The sequence below is a fragment of the Apus apus genome, chromosome 1, assembly GCF_020740795.1.
Source record: "Apus apus isolate bApuApu2 chromosome 1, bApuApu2.pri.cur, whole genome shotgun sequence".
In the NCBI taxonomy this organism is placed as follows: Eukaryota; Metazoa; Chordata; class Aves; order Apodiformes; family Apodidae; genus Apus; species Apus apus.
The window spans coordinates 72,961,589-72,975,147 of record NC_067282.1 but is presented as its reverse complement, the minus strand read 5'-3'; the positions used below and the strand labels follow the sequence as shown (position 1 = coordinate 72,975,147).

At 40.4% G+C, this 13,559-nt stretch overlaps 1 protein-coding gene across 7 annotated transcripts in view; it reads right to left on the bottom strand.

Annotated features, from left to right (window-relative positions):
• ST3GAL6 (ST3 beta-galactoside alpha-2,3-sialyltransferase 6) overlaps positions 1 to 13,559 on the bottom strand; it is a 50,529-nt gene that overhangs the window by 20,657 nt on the left and 16,313 nt on the right. For 5 of the 7 annotated variants that reach the window (XM_051608255.1, XM_051608246.1, XM_051608270.1 and 2 more), the window contains 5 exons: positions 7,809 to 7,908; positions 6,955 to 7,023; positions 5,633 to 5,710; positions 2,700 to 2,803; positions 1,170 to 1,233 (listed from right to left, as the gene is read on the bottom strand). In XM_051608255.1, the coding sequence (XP_051464215.1) occupies positions 1,170 to 1,233; positions 2,700 to 2,803; positions 5,633 to 5,710; positions 6,955 to 7,023; positions 7,809 to 7,908 (415 nt within the window). Of the gene's footprint in view, positions 1 to 1,169; positions 1,234 to 2,699; positions 2,804 to 5,632; positions 5,711 to 6,954; positions 7,024 to 7,808; positions 7,909 to 10,889; positions 10,966 to 13,559 lie in introns of those variants that run through there. The other 2 variants (XM_051608287.1, XM_051608263.1) reach the window with 2 other exon arrangements.

The window sequence follows — 13,559 nt, the reverse complement described above, 5'->3', positions numbered from 1 at the left end:
AAATAATACGGTGTGTCCCCTCCCCCCCCCCTTAAGAATAAACCTGAACATTCTAGAAATAGATGCTAAACACAGGGAAAGGAAGGAGTACAGTAGGTGAAGAAAATGAAAACTGAGTATTAAAACCAAGGTAATTCTTAGGCTTGAGCACCAATTATTTTGTTCATATTCCACCCAAGTTTAATTAAAACATGACCCTGGCATTTGGCTTGAAGCAACAATCTTCCTTTTGATCTCCTTTTAATTAAAAAGCAAAACCAAGTACAGCCAACCTCAACATTATTTGCATTCAACTCTATTAAGAAGTCTGCTTATTAACAGGTTGTCAGTCCATTTGCTAGAATGCAAATCTAAGAAGTCATTTGAATCATCTGGTAAACACAGAATTTTAGTATACTTGCCAACCATACACTATCTCCAAAACCCCCCCCAAAACAAAAAACCCAAACCAAAACAAACCCCAACAAGGAGACACACACAGAAAGACCCTCCAAAAACAACCACACACCCAGAAGTGTCTTGTAACCAACTTTTAAACAGCAACCCAATGCACGAGAAGCACATTATCAAAGGCATGCTACACTCCACGCCACACCCTCGTTACTCCCAAAATGCCAGGAATGGCCTTTCCTAGCTGCCTACATCTCCCACATACACAGGAGAAGGAAGGCAAGTGCACACATGAACAAAGGTGTGCAGCAGGCCAGTGGATGCAGTGGCACAGGGATATGCTTAAGATTTATTTTAGGTAGAAATAGTCATTGCTTTGCATATGCTTATCTGTTCTCTATTCCCTAGCTTACACTAATAATGACTTTGAAAGCACTAATAATGACATTGAAACATTTTTTAAGGGGTGGTTTCACTTGCCTCAAGTATAAGAAGATCTGCATTCAGTGGGCAAATTCCTAATGCACGTCTAATATGAAACCTGTAAGCTTAAGCTCCTTCACAGAAAAATTATTCCTGAATGCTGGTGCTACAGATGTTTAAAACCAAGCTTACTTAAACCTTGGGATCAGTTTTATATTCCTTGGACACCACTGGTCAGATCTGCATCTTGGCTAACTTGAGCAACTTCAGGGTCACATCACTGACATTCCTCTTCATATAACTATTAAATATGAAAAATGCAATTAACAGAAACAGTAACTAACAAACCATCTCACCTGTCATCTTCATTAGAAAGTCCACAGTTTTGCAGTCTTGAAAGGGCTAAACGAAAAAATGGCTCTAGAACACAAATACAGAGAAGATTAATGAAAACATTCAGTATGTTGCCATGTAAAAATAAGCATGCCATGCTGACTACAGTATTTTTTGAGGCACAGTAGTTTTTATTCACCGTGCATAAAGAAGTCAAAATAAGAACACATAGCTTAGGGCCACAGATCAACCAATGAAGCCAAATAAACTTGTTTATCAGAGCTCCCCACTGGGAAGGTATTCCTACTCCAACACTCCTCTGTTGGAAAGTAACATGCCCTTTAGTTACAGTAAATATGCATCAGTTTTCCAAGACCTGCATACTAACTGACTTTGCTTATTCTTCCACACACTTTCAGACACTGGAATAGGCTGCCCAGGGAGGTGGTTGAGTCACCATCCCTGGATGTGTTTAAGGGTTGCTTGGCTGCGGTGTTGTTGGATGTGGTTTAGGGGAGAACTTTGTAGAGTAGGGATGATGGTTGGACTCAGTGATCCCAAGGGTCTTTTCCAACCTCAATAGTTCTATGATTCAACTGAAACAGAAGCAGCCTTGACCCAGGAGAGGCAGCTGCACAGCCAGGGACAGCAACAGCATTACAGATCTTGGGAGATTACACCAAACCAGCCTGTGCTCACGGGCAAAGCTCACTCCAAACCTCCCTTTGGCAGGCAGACACCTGCTGGATGGTCAATGCATCTGTAACCAAGAGGGGGCCTCAACTTGTTCCCAAATGTACTTTTTCCTCACTGCAACCCCAGAGCTGCGGGAAAATGCACCTTCTTTGTGACACCGATGGATGGCAAATCCAGAGTCTAAAGCCCAGATCCACAGAGTACCAAGAAGATCCACTGTTCAGTATTTAAAAATCGGAGACTTGAGACTTTCCAAGCCTTTCCAAATGGATGACTAAGACCCTTACGGTCTCTAGCCCTGTCTGCTCTTCCCTGACCACTGTGGGCAGCAGGCAAGAGGAGGCAGCCATGAAATGGGAAGAATACCCCTGCAACCCTAGTGACACTTTCCCTGGTGGGAGAAGCTAGCTCAGCAAAAGGGAAATTTTCCTGATGTAACTGCACCAGCCTGGGGGGTTCTGCCTCAGTAAAACTCCGGATCCTGATTGTCTTAGGTGTGTTGATCAAATCTTATCACACTGGCCCAGCTAATATTTCATTTAGCAAAGCACTAGCTAAATATCTTTAGCACTCCAGACCACATACAAACAAAATTAAGCTGAATATGCTTTCACTCTTCCTCTCTCCCATCCTTTTGGAGCTTTTCTGTGAAGAGTGGCAACATCAAGTGTGGTTTTTTTGTTAAAAACAGGAAGGTGCCAGGCCAGAGGGACTAAATCAACCATTAAGTCACCTCTAGATACCCCCCAAAAAAATTGACATCAGTGACTAGAAAAGACCAAGGCCAGAGATTCAGGTGGCTTTATACACCATTTAGGTAATTCTGTTTAAAAAGAACATACATGGGGAACACAAACCTGCTCTCTTTATTCCATAAGGTAGTTCAAACTTATTGCTCCCGTGGAACTCTGCCACTCTGATAAAATCATTAGCGCACAGGAACGGGTATATTTTCTCAGCACTAAATGAAGGGAAAAAAGAAGCTTCAAAAACTCCACATGCATTTGAATAAGCCAATAATTAATGCATTTGCTTTTAAAAAGAGTTTATTTATCCTACTTCAAGTACTACCAATTTTTATAAGAAAAAACTCATGAACATCTGGGGAAAAAGCAGATGACAGAAAAGGGGAAGATTTTATAATGGAAAATATAGGTGGAGAGCGAGATAAAATTATTTCTCTGCTAGTACAAGTTACATAGAGCAATTAAAATCATGTGACTGAAAGCTTACACCATGACACAGCATATATAACAATACACAACACAGGAAGACAATGAATCTGTATTGAAGACAGTTTTGAAAAGTAAATAACAGGCAGCAAGGATAATTAAGAGTTGTTCTTATATATGACAATTTAATAAATAAGAATGTGATTCGAAACAAGGTGTTTTAACTTGAAAATACCACTTCCTGAAGATGTCAGCTTATTTGAGATGTGTTTAAATTCCAAAAAATGGCACTTTATGGCTGTGTTGACATTACTAAGTAGTTTGGGACAACAGGGGTATATCCATATGGCAAAAAAGACACGATTTCTCCTGTCCACATTACACACATCTCAGGTATTTTTACTCTGAGCTAACACTAGTAGGGTCCCACAGATTGAACACCTCCTAGCAGCTGCAGCACATCAGGTGTGCTCCTGCATTGCATCTTCTGGCTTAGTCAGAAGTCAGATGTCTGAAAGTCATCCAGTCTACAAGTGCCAGGGCGGCCATGCAGTGAGAAGCACGGCACGTGGGGATCGCAAGGACGTTTGCCTGAAAAGCACATCCTCCTGCAAACTAGAACGTGATGGCATCACACTTTACAAGCATCAGGATAGAAGGAATGGGTCACTTCTTTCTTAAAATGACAGTAACCAGAGACAATGGTTATCTTATAGCAGGAAAAGGACTAGTTATTAACATATCTGCCAAATTGGTGAACAGTAGACACAATCGTGTCACAGGCTACTATGCCTCTGGCTTCACTTTGGATTTAAGTCGACACGTACTCACTGAACTGGTTGACTTGGTAGCAATCCTGCATACTAGATCTTATGTTAATGTTAAAATGGAGTAAATGTTAAAATGGAGTGAGAAAACCCAGCGTTGATCATAAATACCCACAGTCAGCACATGACTTATTTCTCCATTAAGAATATTAAGCTATTAAAAAAACCCTTTCCTCTCAGTTTCACAAATCAAGTATCACACTCTAAGCTCTACGTATTCAGAAGATACTAACAGTAAAACAGGAAAAAAACCAACCCTCAATTAAACACCACAGCCTGCACACCAAGAACTGGGCCATAGGTCAACTAAGCAAGACCAGCTAACTTTGAGACATCATGCATTGAACACTCATATTAAATTTAATAACTTGCCTTGCTGTTCAGAAGCAGCTGGTAAGCTTAGACGAAATAAATAATTTACCTACTACAAAGGGATTCTTAATTCTAGCTCTGGTTCCTTTCCAATAAATAATTCTGCCAGGTTAGAAATCCTTTCAACCTCCCCAGGCTATTACCAAAGTGCACAGACCAGATCTTCAGCCCACACAAACTATCCCTGTAAAGGAGCTATGGAAATATGCAGGAGGCAGCATTCTAGCTCTGTACCTTCCAAGTCCATCCCTGCCCCCTTGCTCATCACCAGAGCTATCTGGTTGTGCCTGACAGAAGGACAGCCTGGGCACACACTGTGGGCAAGGACCCAGGACCTCCTCTCTGGGTCAGGCAGCTAACCAAAACTCAAAGGCTGCTTCTGGGGAAATAAACTTGAGATCGTTCCATGTTCTTTAAAATAATAATTGCACTGAATTAAAGCCATGCTTTCTTGTACCCAAAAAGGAGAAAAAAAAAAAAAAAAGCAGCAATGGTGTCTTTGTTTACAGCTTTAAGACTCCTGCAGCTTAGTGTAAACACCTTCCCAAGCTTTCTCAGGGCATAATCAATGTTTGCTCAGGCAAAACAAAGTCAAGAATATATATCCTTGTTGTCTTCTGGTCTTGTAACACTTCCTTGATCTCATTTAAGATTTGTGCTTCTAAGAAAAACTCCCAGTATTCCCTCACGAACATCTTGGATGCACTTTTGTGACCCGCCACCTCCTTTGTTTTGGGTTGAAGCTCTTCCTTTTTTCATCTGACTGCTTCCTATGAGTACCTTCAAGTGGGAGATCCCCATCACAATTCAATAAAACTATCAGAGAAAACAAAATAATGAATAATCCCAAATTTCAATAAAATTCAATTCCATTAAAATTAAAATTCCACCGAGGGGGAAGAATCTTATAATTTTTTTCACATTTAATACTCCTCTTTCAAAATAAAATGAAGAGATTTTCAAAATGTCTCTGGCTCCTGACTGCTACAGAAATACTTAGCTACTGAAAAATCTTACAATTTAAGTCCATGTTCTTAATAGCAGGTATGACTGACTTTGACCTGGACATGAAGGCTTCTTTCATAAGAAAAGCATGGAGGGAGGGAAAGGGGGCGGAATAGGCTTGTATGTCTATTATTAATATAGTTTCACTGTCACTAGCTATAATATGCAAGGAGGACATTTATTTATTCAGTAGATACACCAGCATGTTGAGCTAGTTGTGTGGTATTGCTCAGATGCTGATCAGTGGAAAGCTAAACAATTTGTTGCCACAACCAGAAAAAGCAGCAATGAACCCGAGGTAAATCAAAATGTAAAACAGACCAGACTATGTAAATAGCCCATAATAGCCCATTTCTACTTCAACCAACACAGCCTCTACTTCTCCCCACCCCCTACTTCCCACAGAAAACTCACCCCAGTAAAGATTCAAATGCTGGTTTCAGGAGGCAAGAGTCCAGCACGTTCCTTCTCTCCACAGCCGTAGGTGGCAGCCTGCAAAAGAATTTTGAAGAAATAACAAGAGCATGAATGGGTAGCAGCAACGAGGACTTGGACAAGCCAAATTAGTAAGAGCTGCTTACTGAGTTAACATGACACCAAATTTTCATCATTGCTTCTGTCTGTATTATAAAGATGGATTCCTCTCGTTGTGGTACAATTACTTTTACCAGTAAAGGCTTTCCTCTCACAAGGCTGCTCCAAGGGGTCTGCAACCATATTGAGCAGCCATAACCAGAGGTGAGCTCTCAGGCCCACCTGAAAGAAGCACGACGCTTGGGCTGAATCACCCATGCAGCCATACCAGAGTATCACCAGCGCTACTCAGTGAGGTAAGGGGAGTCTTGTTTGGAGAGGGAAAGAGACAGCATCACCTAAGGTACTTCAAGGAAAATGAGATTCTTTGGGATAACTCATTCCTTTCATAATAAGGCTAAGACACTTCCTTTCTAAGCACATTCCCACCTTGGTGATTTAGCCCAATTAATAACACAGATGAAGCCCAGAAGGGCAAGTAAAGTTCAGTGTGAGCAATGCATGCATCTGGGCTGCGTTAAGAACAGGAGAATGAAACCACGACACTAGAACCAGAGGCCAAACAGACCATTAAGGTTAATTGCTTTTGGTAACCTCAAGTTGTCATATGAATACTGACACTGAGAAAGCACCCGGTGAAATTTATCATCTGCACAGCGCATTGCGATCCAGCATCAGCCTCACAGGTCAGCTTCAGAGAGAAGAGACCTGCTTTTAAGTTTTAGCATAGGCATTCATTAGCCCTACAAACCTAATTGCAAGAATTTACTAGCACAAGATCTGCTTACACATGCACTTGCACATCATAACTGAACCACACCGCTGATTTATTTTAAGGACAAAAGTTACCCACATGTACCTGAATAAAATTAGCAGAGCTAACTCAGAATTGCAGAAATTTGCATGAGGCAAACAAATGTACATCCAACAAGTCATTGCTTGTTACGGACAGTCACTGTAAGTGGCCATAAATAGCAACCAAACACTGGAAACATGACATGGACAAATTCCTTTCTGCCAGACATGTTACAACGGCATTCATAACAGAAACAGTCAATGGACACACCTGTACAATGATCAATTTTGAACAGGGAGCCTATGGAAAAAGGCGAAAGATTTTAATCTCAATCCCTCCCACCTGCCCAAAATCCAACCAGCCAAAAAAAAAACCCACCACAGAAAGACTCAACTACTGAACTTACTGGGTAACTCCACTAGTCTCATAGGATGGAGAAGCCCTCACAGAGGAAGTCTGTCCATAAAAGCTAATCCTGCAAAAAGGGAAATGTCACGACACTGTGGTTTACTATAAACAGAAACCACAACAGAAAATCATTTGTATCAATAGAAAAGGCAAATAGAGGCACAATCACTACTTTTAAAAGCTACCACTATTCTCTTTGTAACACAAACACACTGGTCAGTCCTGGCCACAGCTGTGCAAAGGCCGATAGAAACTCAACTTCTTTCATTAGCACCCTGAATTTTAGGTCCCAAGCCACCTGTCCCACACAGCCTGGAGACAGCGATGGCTCACTTCCCACAAGGCTGCCACGTAGACAAATTTCAGCTTTTTAAGAGGTGCCCACTACATGTGCAGTTATTCCCAAGTGCAAGGCAGGTCTTGCCCATATTATTTATCGGATATCTAAAGGAACAAGCTAACACTACACACATGTGGGGTGAAGAGAGATCTGGACACGTGACACACACCACCAGTAAGATCTCTCTGCTCACCTGAACACCTATTTTCATGAAACTTAGAGGGGCTTCTTATCTGTAAGATTCTGCCCTCTCCATACAACCAGGCTCAAATCAACCACTAGGTTTAAAAGTGAGACAAGAGAAGGGGAGACAGGACAGAACAATCACATTCATTCCCGTACTGTAGGAAAAAAGAAACAAAATCAAACAACGACAAAACAAACACACACAGAGCAGTAATCACTTTTGTTGATTACTAAACAACTGTTCAATGACACAACAACTCACAGTCACAACTCTCACACGCTCTCTGAGAGTGTCTGCACTGGAAGCAAACAAAGCATAACCATACCAATAAAGGTTATTTCTCCACAGATTTCCATGAAGTATACCATACATAACAGCAGCAGCCAGGATAAAAAACAGAAGAATTCGTTTCATGACTGGTAGACCTGAAATGTAAGAACAAAACAAGATGTTTAAATCCGAGTTATGCTACTTAAATAAACTTTCATAAAGCATCTGAAAACCTACAAAAGGAAATTATCATTATTACAGACAAACTGTGACCCTCCACCACTACAAATTTGACAGGGGATCTCTCTGGTTTGATTTCTCAAAGTCCCAATGACAGGAGCTGAACACTGCTCTGCACCTACCAACCATGCATACTCTGTCATGCAGAAGCATTGAGAGAAGCTCACTCTATACAGGCACCTGCACTTCTCTCTCTTGCACCACCCACTATCAGTTCCCATAATTACCCAGTTAAACAAGCATTGGCACTTTGAAGAAGGCAGACTTCACTGATTAAGTGACAGAAAAATGCTATTTTTACACATCCTAATATGAGGAAGTTAGTTTCCAACCTGTGTTAACTTAGTTACGGAGAAATAGCAGAGAAAGCGTTAATTTTACAGAGTTTTCACCTCATTGCACAGTCCAGTAGGAGAAAACAAAAAAAAAATACCAGAAGTTCATGAATCTGGCAAGACATGCTCAGGGAAAAGCAAGTTCTGTGTTGCACAGACCTAACATACTGAGCTGCTCTTTCTGTAGCTATGAATTAATTGCTGTTACTTAATCTTCTAAAAGTCCAAAACAGCTTTTCTGGCCATGAATTACTGTGGAAATTCACTCGAGCTATATCCTTCTATTATTGTCTTTTCTTCCCCTATCACGGTCAGCAGGCTTGATGCACACCAATGCATAAGCACCATCTTGCATAGCTATATTTTAAAGTGAGACAAGCAGCTGTCCAGCAAAAAAAGTCCTATCAAATCATACTACTGCATTTTCCAAGAACAAAGCCTTTGGCTTTATGTGTGGTTTTTTATGTTTTAAAACTTCATGTTGCTTTTTAAAATATTTAAAGTTATGTTTAACAGCCCCAAGGCAGTAAAACTTGGGTAGATCCAGTCCAACTGATTTACAGCAACATGCTTTATGCCAGTAACATCTTAACATCATGCCTTGCATTAAACACCAAGAAACTACTAGAGAGCACTGCATTTTGTTATTAGAAATTGAGAAGCAAACTACTGCCACTTTCATTGCTTCACCTCTGAAGAAATACAATGACTTGAGGGCAACAAGCCACATCATACTTATATTTTCGCTTCATATTTTTCACAGGAGTTGAACTGTAGGGTCAGAGATGGGGGTTTTATATCAGCAACTACCAGTAACAAAGCCATGCAATGAACAAGTTATAATCTATCAACTTCAAGTGTATCCTCCAGGTTGTCCTACTGAAGCTGTTGCAATTTCAACCTTTCTTCCCTCCTTAGGAAGTAACACTGCCTCCCTTACAGCTCCAGCAGTTATTTTTTAAAGTCACTGTATATTTTTTTTTACAGCAATTCTGAACTTGTAGAGCAAACCCTGAAGGTTTTTGAATAATTTTGTAAGAGTCTCTAAAACTGCAAGAACATCAAAAGAGACTTGCTTATCGGGTTTAGTCAATGCTGTCCTGTTATTTTTTTTCCTTTAATTGTCAATACTTTACTCCTTCCTGCTTTGCAAAAGTTTGTTAAAATATCCCACTTAATGTGGAAATCCACTGTTTGCTTTTTACTCCATAATACAATCAATACCAACTTAAGTCAAACAACAGAACATAAGAAACCAGCTCTTCAGATAAAGTTACTAAATTAACAGCTGACTAAATTGCTAATTTTGCTGACTTCAATGTAAAAGAGAACCTTGCTGAAGAGGCCAACTGAGCTAAAAAAAGACAAAGCAAAGCTGCCTATAGAGTCTTTTAAAAACAAAATTATTCATAACAGTATTTTCACAGAGAGAAAAAAAATGTCCTGTTTGCAAAGTATTTACAAAGATAGTAGTACAGCTTGCAAAAAAATCCATTAAAACAAGGAATGTAAGAGTCAAAATGGTTCTTCACCAGGATCACGAGGAATCGGCAACAACTTCCAGTGTCTTCTGTGGCCTGGCACACGCATGAGTATCTTCACTAAGGGTGTACCTAACTCAGCTCTCAAGAACGTAAAATGGTCTTTAATTACACAACTTCTCACCACCTCATCTCCCAGTGCCTGGCTTCATTCAGTGCTTTGAAGGAAAAGTTTTGTAGAAAGATGATCTTTTTAGCAAAGACTTTCTTAACCTGGTTTAGTGCAGAACCACTGCCTTGTTTACAGCAGAAATTATTCTGGGAGTATTTAAATGGTGACAGCATTTTCCAGCTCTCCCTTCCTATTTTAAAATAGCTGAGCATTACAGAAAGTTAATCAAAGGAAAATAGACTCCTACAATGCAAATGTTGCACTTGAAAATTCCCATGGTTGCAGATGCAAGGAAAGAGGCAATCAAAAAGACACAGTTCAGATGTAAAATGACAGTCACATTCCAACCCAATTATCACAAGACAAGACCCAGAATCTTGATCTAAGCTCATCAACCTGACTGACAGAGGTCATGGTGTCCTTAGGTCAAGGTCAGTCAGGGCTATGCAAAACAAGGAGGACAAAGCTGGAGCTATTCAATTTCCTCCTCTTTCTAAAAAGCCTACAGTCAAGCATTCACAATGAAAGGGGATAGGAATGCAGCAGGCCAGTGGCCAATGTTCATGGTGTTAGGTGGTCAATTTTCTGAAAGCAAGCAAGCAGTGGTATACATAAGTGTTGCAAAAAGATTAATGAGCATTTTTAATAGGAATCTATGCTAACTTCCACTGTCCAATATCCTACACCTGCCAAGGCAGAGCTTCAACTACAGTATGAAACAAAACACACTCTGTCACAGTATTAAGAGAAGCGAGAGATCAGCCTGCAACTCCTATGGACAAATAGGTCCTCCCTAGAGGAGGACCTCCACAGAGATGCATTTGGGTATGTGACAAATTAGCTATATAACCCTTCCCTTGATGGAAGCAGGAAACCAACATCCTTGTCAGAGCTGCATCTTTACTTACGTGTAGTCTTTATTCTGCTACTTCATAAGTGTGGTATCTGACCCAAGCCACTACCTCAAAGCCTCTGTTTATCTTTCAGCTCACATATGCAGTTGATGTGGCTGTTTAAAAAAAAAAAAAATCACACAGGAACCTAAAATACGTGAGTAGGCAGTCACATGACCACACTACAGTTGATTTTTTCCCAAAACACTTATAAACCTTCTGTTTGTTTTCTTGCTGAAAATTGTGTTGTTAATAACACGAAGCAGGAGGCTTTTCCATCTGTCCTACTTATTTTATAAAGCACCTTTGACTATTACTAATGTAAACAGTTAAATTAACTAAAATGTGGCTACTATTAAATTAAAATGTACTCATCTTAAAACAATCTTAGCTTCATACCTAGCCTTGTGACATTTTAACTTCTTGCTGCTGCAATTAACTGACTAAATTAAAATTTCAGCTCACTCAGACTTCAAATTCCTGGCCCTTGTAGTTGTAGGGGAGGAAGGGAAGGAAGCTTGAAAATATGCTTCGAGAGAACCTCGAAATTTAAAGGGACAGGGGAAAAGGCACATAAAAACCTACTGAAGTTTTAGAAGAGCCATTAGGATTTTTAAAATTAGCCAGTATTTTGTGGGCTTGCTTGTGATCACCAGTCCTGCAGCACTGCTTCCTTTTGGTCAGGATGTATGCCCAGCTGAACAACTATGTAGCAGAAGTATGACCAAGGAGGGGGTTTTCTCATGCTGCAATTTGTCTCAAGTAAAGCTGCAAAAACTAGTACATTATGACATGTATCTATACACTTATTCTGCCAAACCTATATACACTATTCATTATTGACCCTTGCAGTTCTTGCTCTAAGCACATGAATAGTTATTTAATTCTTCCCCTCTTAGAAAGAAATGCTGTAGCAGACAATATAGTAGCACTGCAGCGAAGTCTTAAAGGTACTGAAGTGGCTGAGTCAGTCTAGTGCTTTCCCCTCACACACTCCTCAATTTTTTTCATCATTTCGAATGCTACTCTTGATTTTAGTTTATTAAGAAACAGAAGTCCCCAGAAACGTTGTTTAAATGAGGAAGGCAGATATATTAGATTACCCTAGCAAAGTGGCCCTGAATTAAAATTACATTTCTAACTCTCCCACACCAGTTGCTTGGTTTTGAAGTGAGAAGTTTAACAGCATTTTAATTGGAAAATATTATTGCTAACTTTCCTGGCCCCACAGAAAACCGATGCAGGTATTCATTTTTCCTGAAGGCCTGTACAAACTATGATGTCAAAAACCCATGGTTTTACTGTGTCAAAATGTCATTGGGGACTTTTACCATCATACCACATGTACCAATCTTTATCAACCGTTAAAAATTTCTCCTGTACTGGAAGATAAGATGTTTTCAGGCTCCTTCTGCCCTAATCTATTTCAACATTGAGGGCATAAGCAGCAGAGGAAGAGCTTGCAGTGTACGAAAACTGGTGCCTTCTTCCCCTCCATCAGCATGACAAACTAGCTATTTACTTCTACAGCAGCCTAACTTTGAAAAAGTCTTCCTCCATACACAACTTCTGTTTGTTAAGGAAGGTCTCCAAAGTTCTCCCTAACCTTTCCCCTTTCTCTAACTACTGCAGAAGATATTAAAAGAAATAGCAAGACAGTCTTTTCTCTGAGTACTCAATGAAAGCAAAGATGTCTAGTAGATTTAGTATCACAGTAGTAGTGATGTTCAGTAGATTTAGTCAACTCTTGTTCTTTGTCAGCTGCTACAGCCAGAAACGCAGCCTCTGCTGACATTACCCTACTGGGGAGAGATGTAGACTAGAGTTGTATCTACCTTTGACCTTTTTGCACAGCTGCACACAAATTCAGGACAGGCTGAAGGAGTTAACAGATTTGGTTTAGGGCCTAAATGGTTGCCTTCCTCCCCTTTCATCATCCTGCTAATGATGAAAACTACTCTGTACCACAAGAGACAGCAATACATGCTGGACCATTAATGATTTTTCATTATCATTTTATTCCATTTTTGTCTTTCAATTACAGACAACAGCAGGCATATCCTTCAGCTAAAAGATACTGACAAAGACTGAGTCCAGCCAAATCTATAGTATTTCACCCCCTGCAATCCTAATTTACCTAGACAGGGCAGCTAGTGGAAGGAGGAGTTTAATTCCCTTGGAGAAGGCTGCAAGCAGGCCTGGGGGACAAGCACAATTGATCTGTGTCTTGGGCATAACGGGTAATTCAGCACCTACAACCCTCCAAACCTTCATTACCAGCCCCCATGCTCTCAAACTCATTTCCATTACCATCTTTAAAAGAAAAAAAAAAAACCAAACAGGTATGGGAGTTGCTCTAGACAAACCTAAGCCATTCAGCATTTCAGGTAAGATCTGTCGAACAAGCTTTTGTAGCCTTCTGCTCACTTGCAAGACAGATACCAGGAAGACGTGCTATCAACAGCGAGACTTTGGCAAATGCTGCAAAAGGCCTGCAGGTCCTGACTTACAGTCTTACCACCACACTCATATTTTCCTCTTCTTTCCTCCTTTTCATCTAGTGCATTATCATCTGTTCAATGGTGCAAATCCTTTCATGCTCCTCTTCCCTCTCTCTGCCTGAGCACCCAGGATCTTTCACATGTGCTCCACAGTAGAGGCAGGAATAGAAAAAAGGAAAAGGCC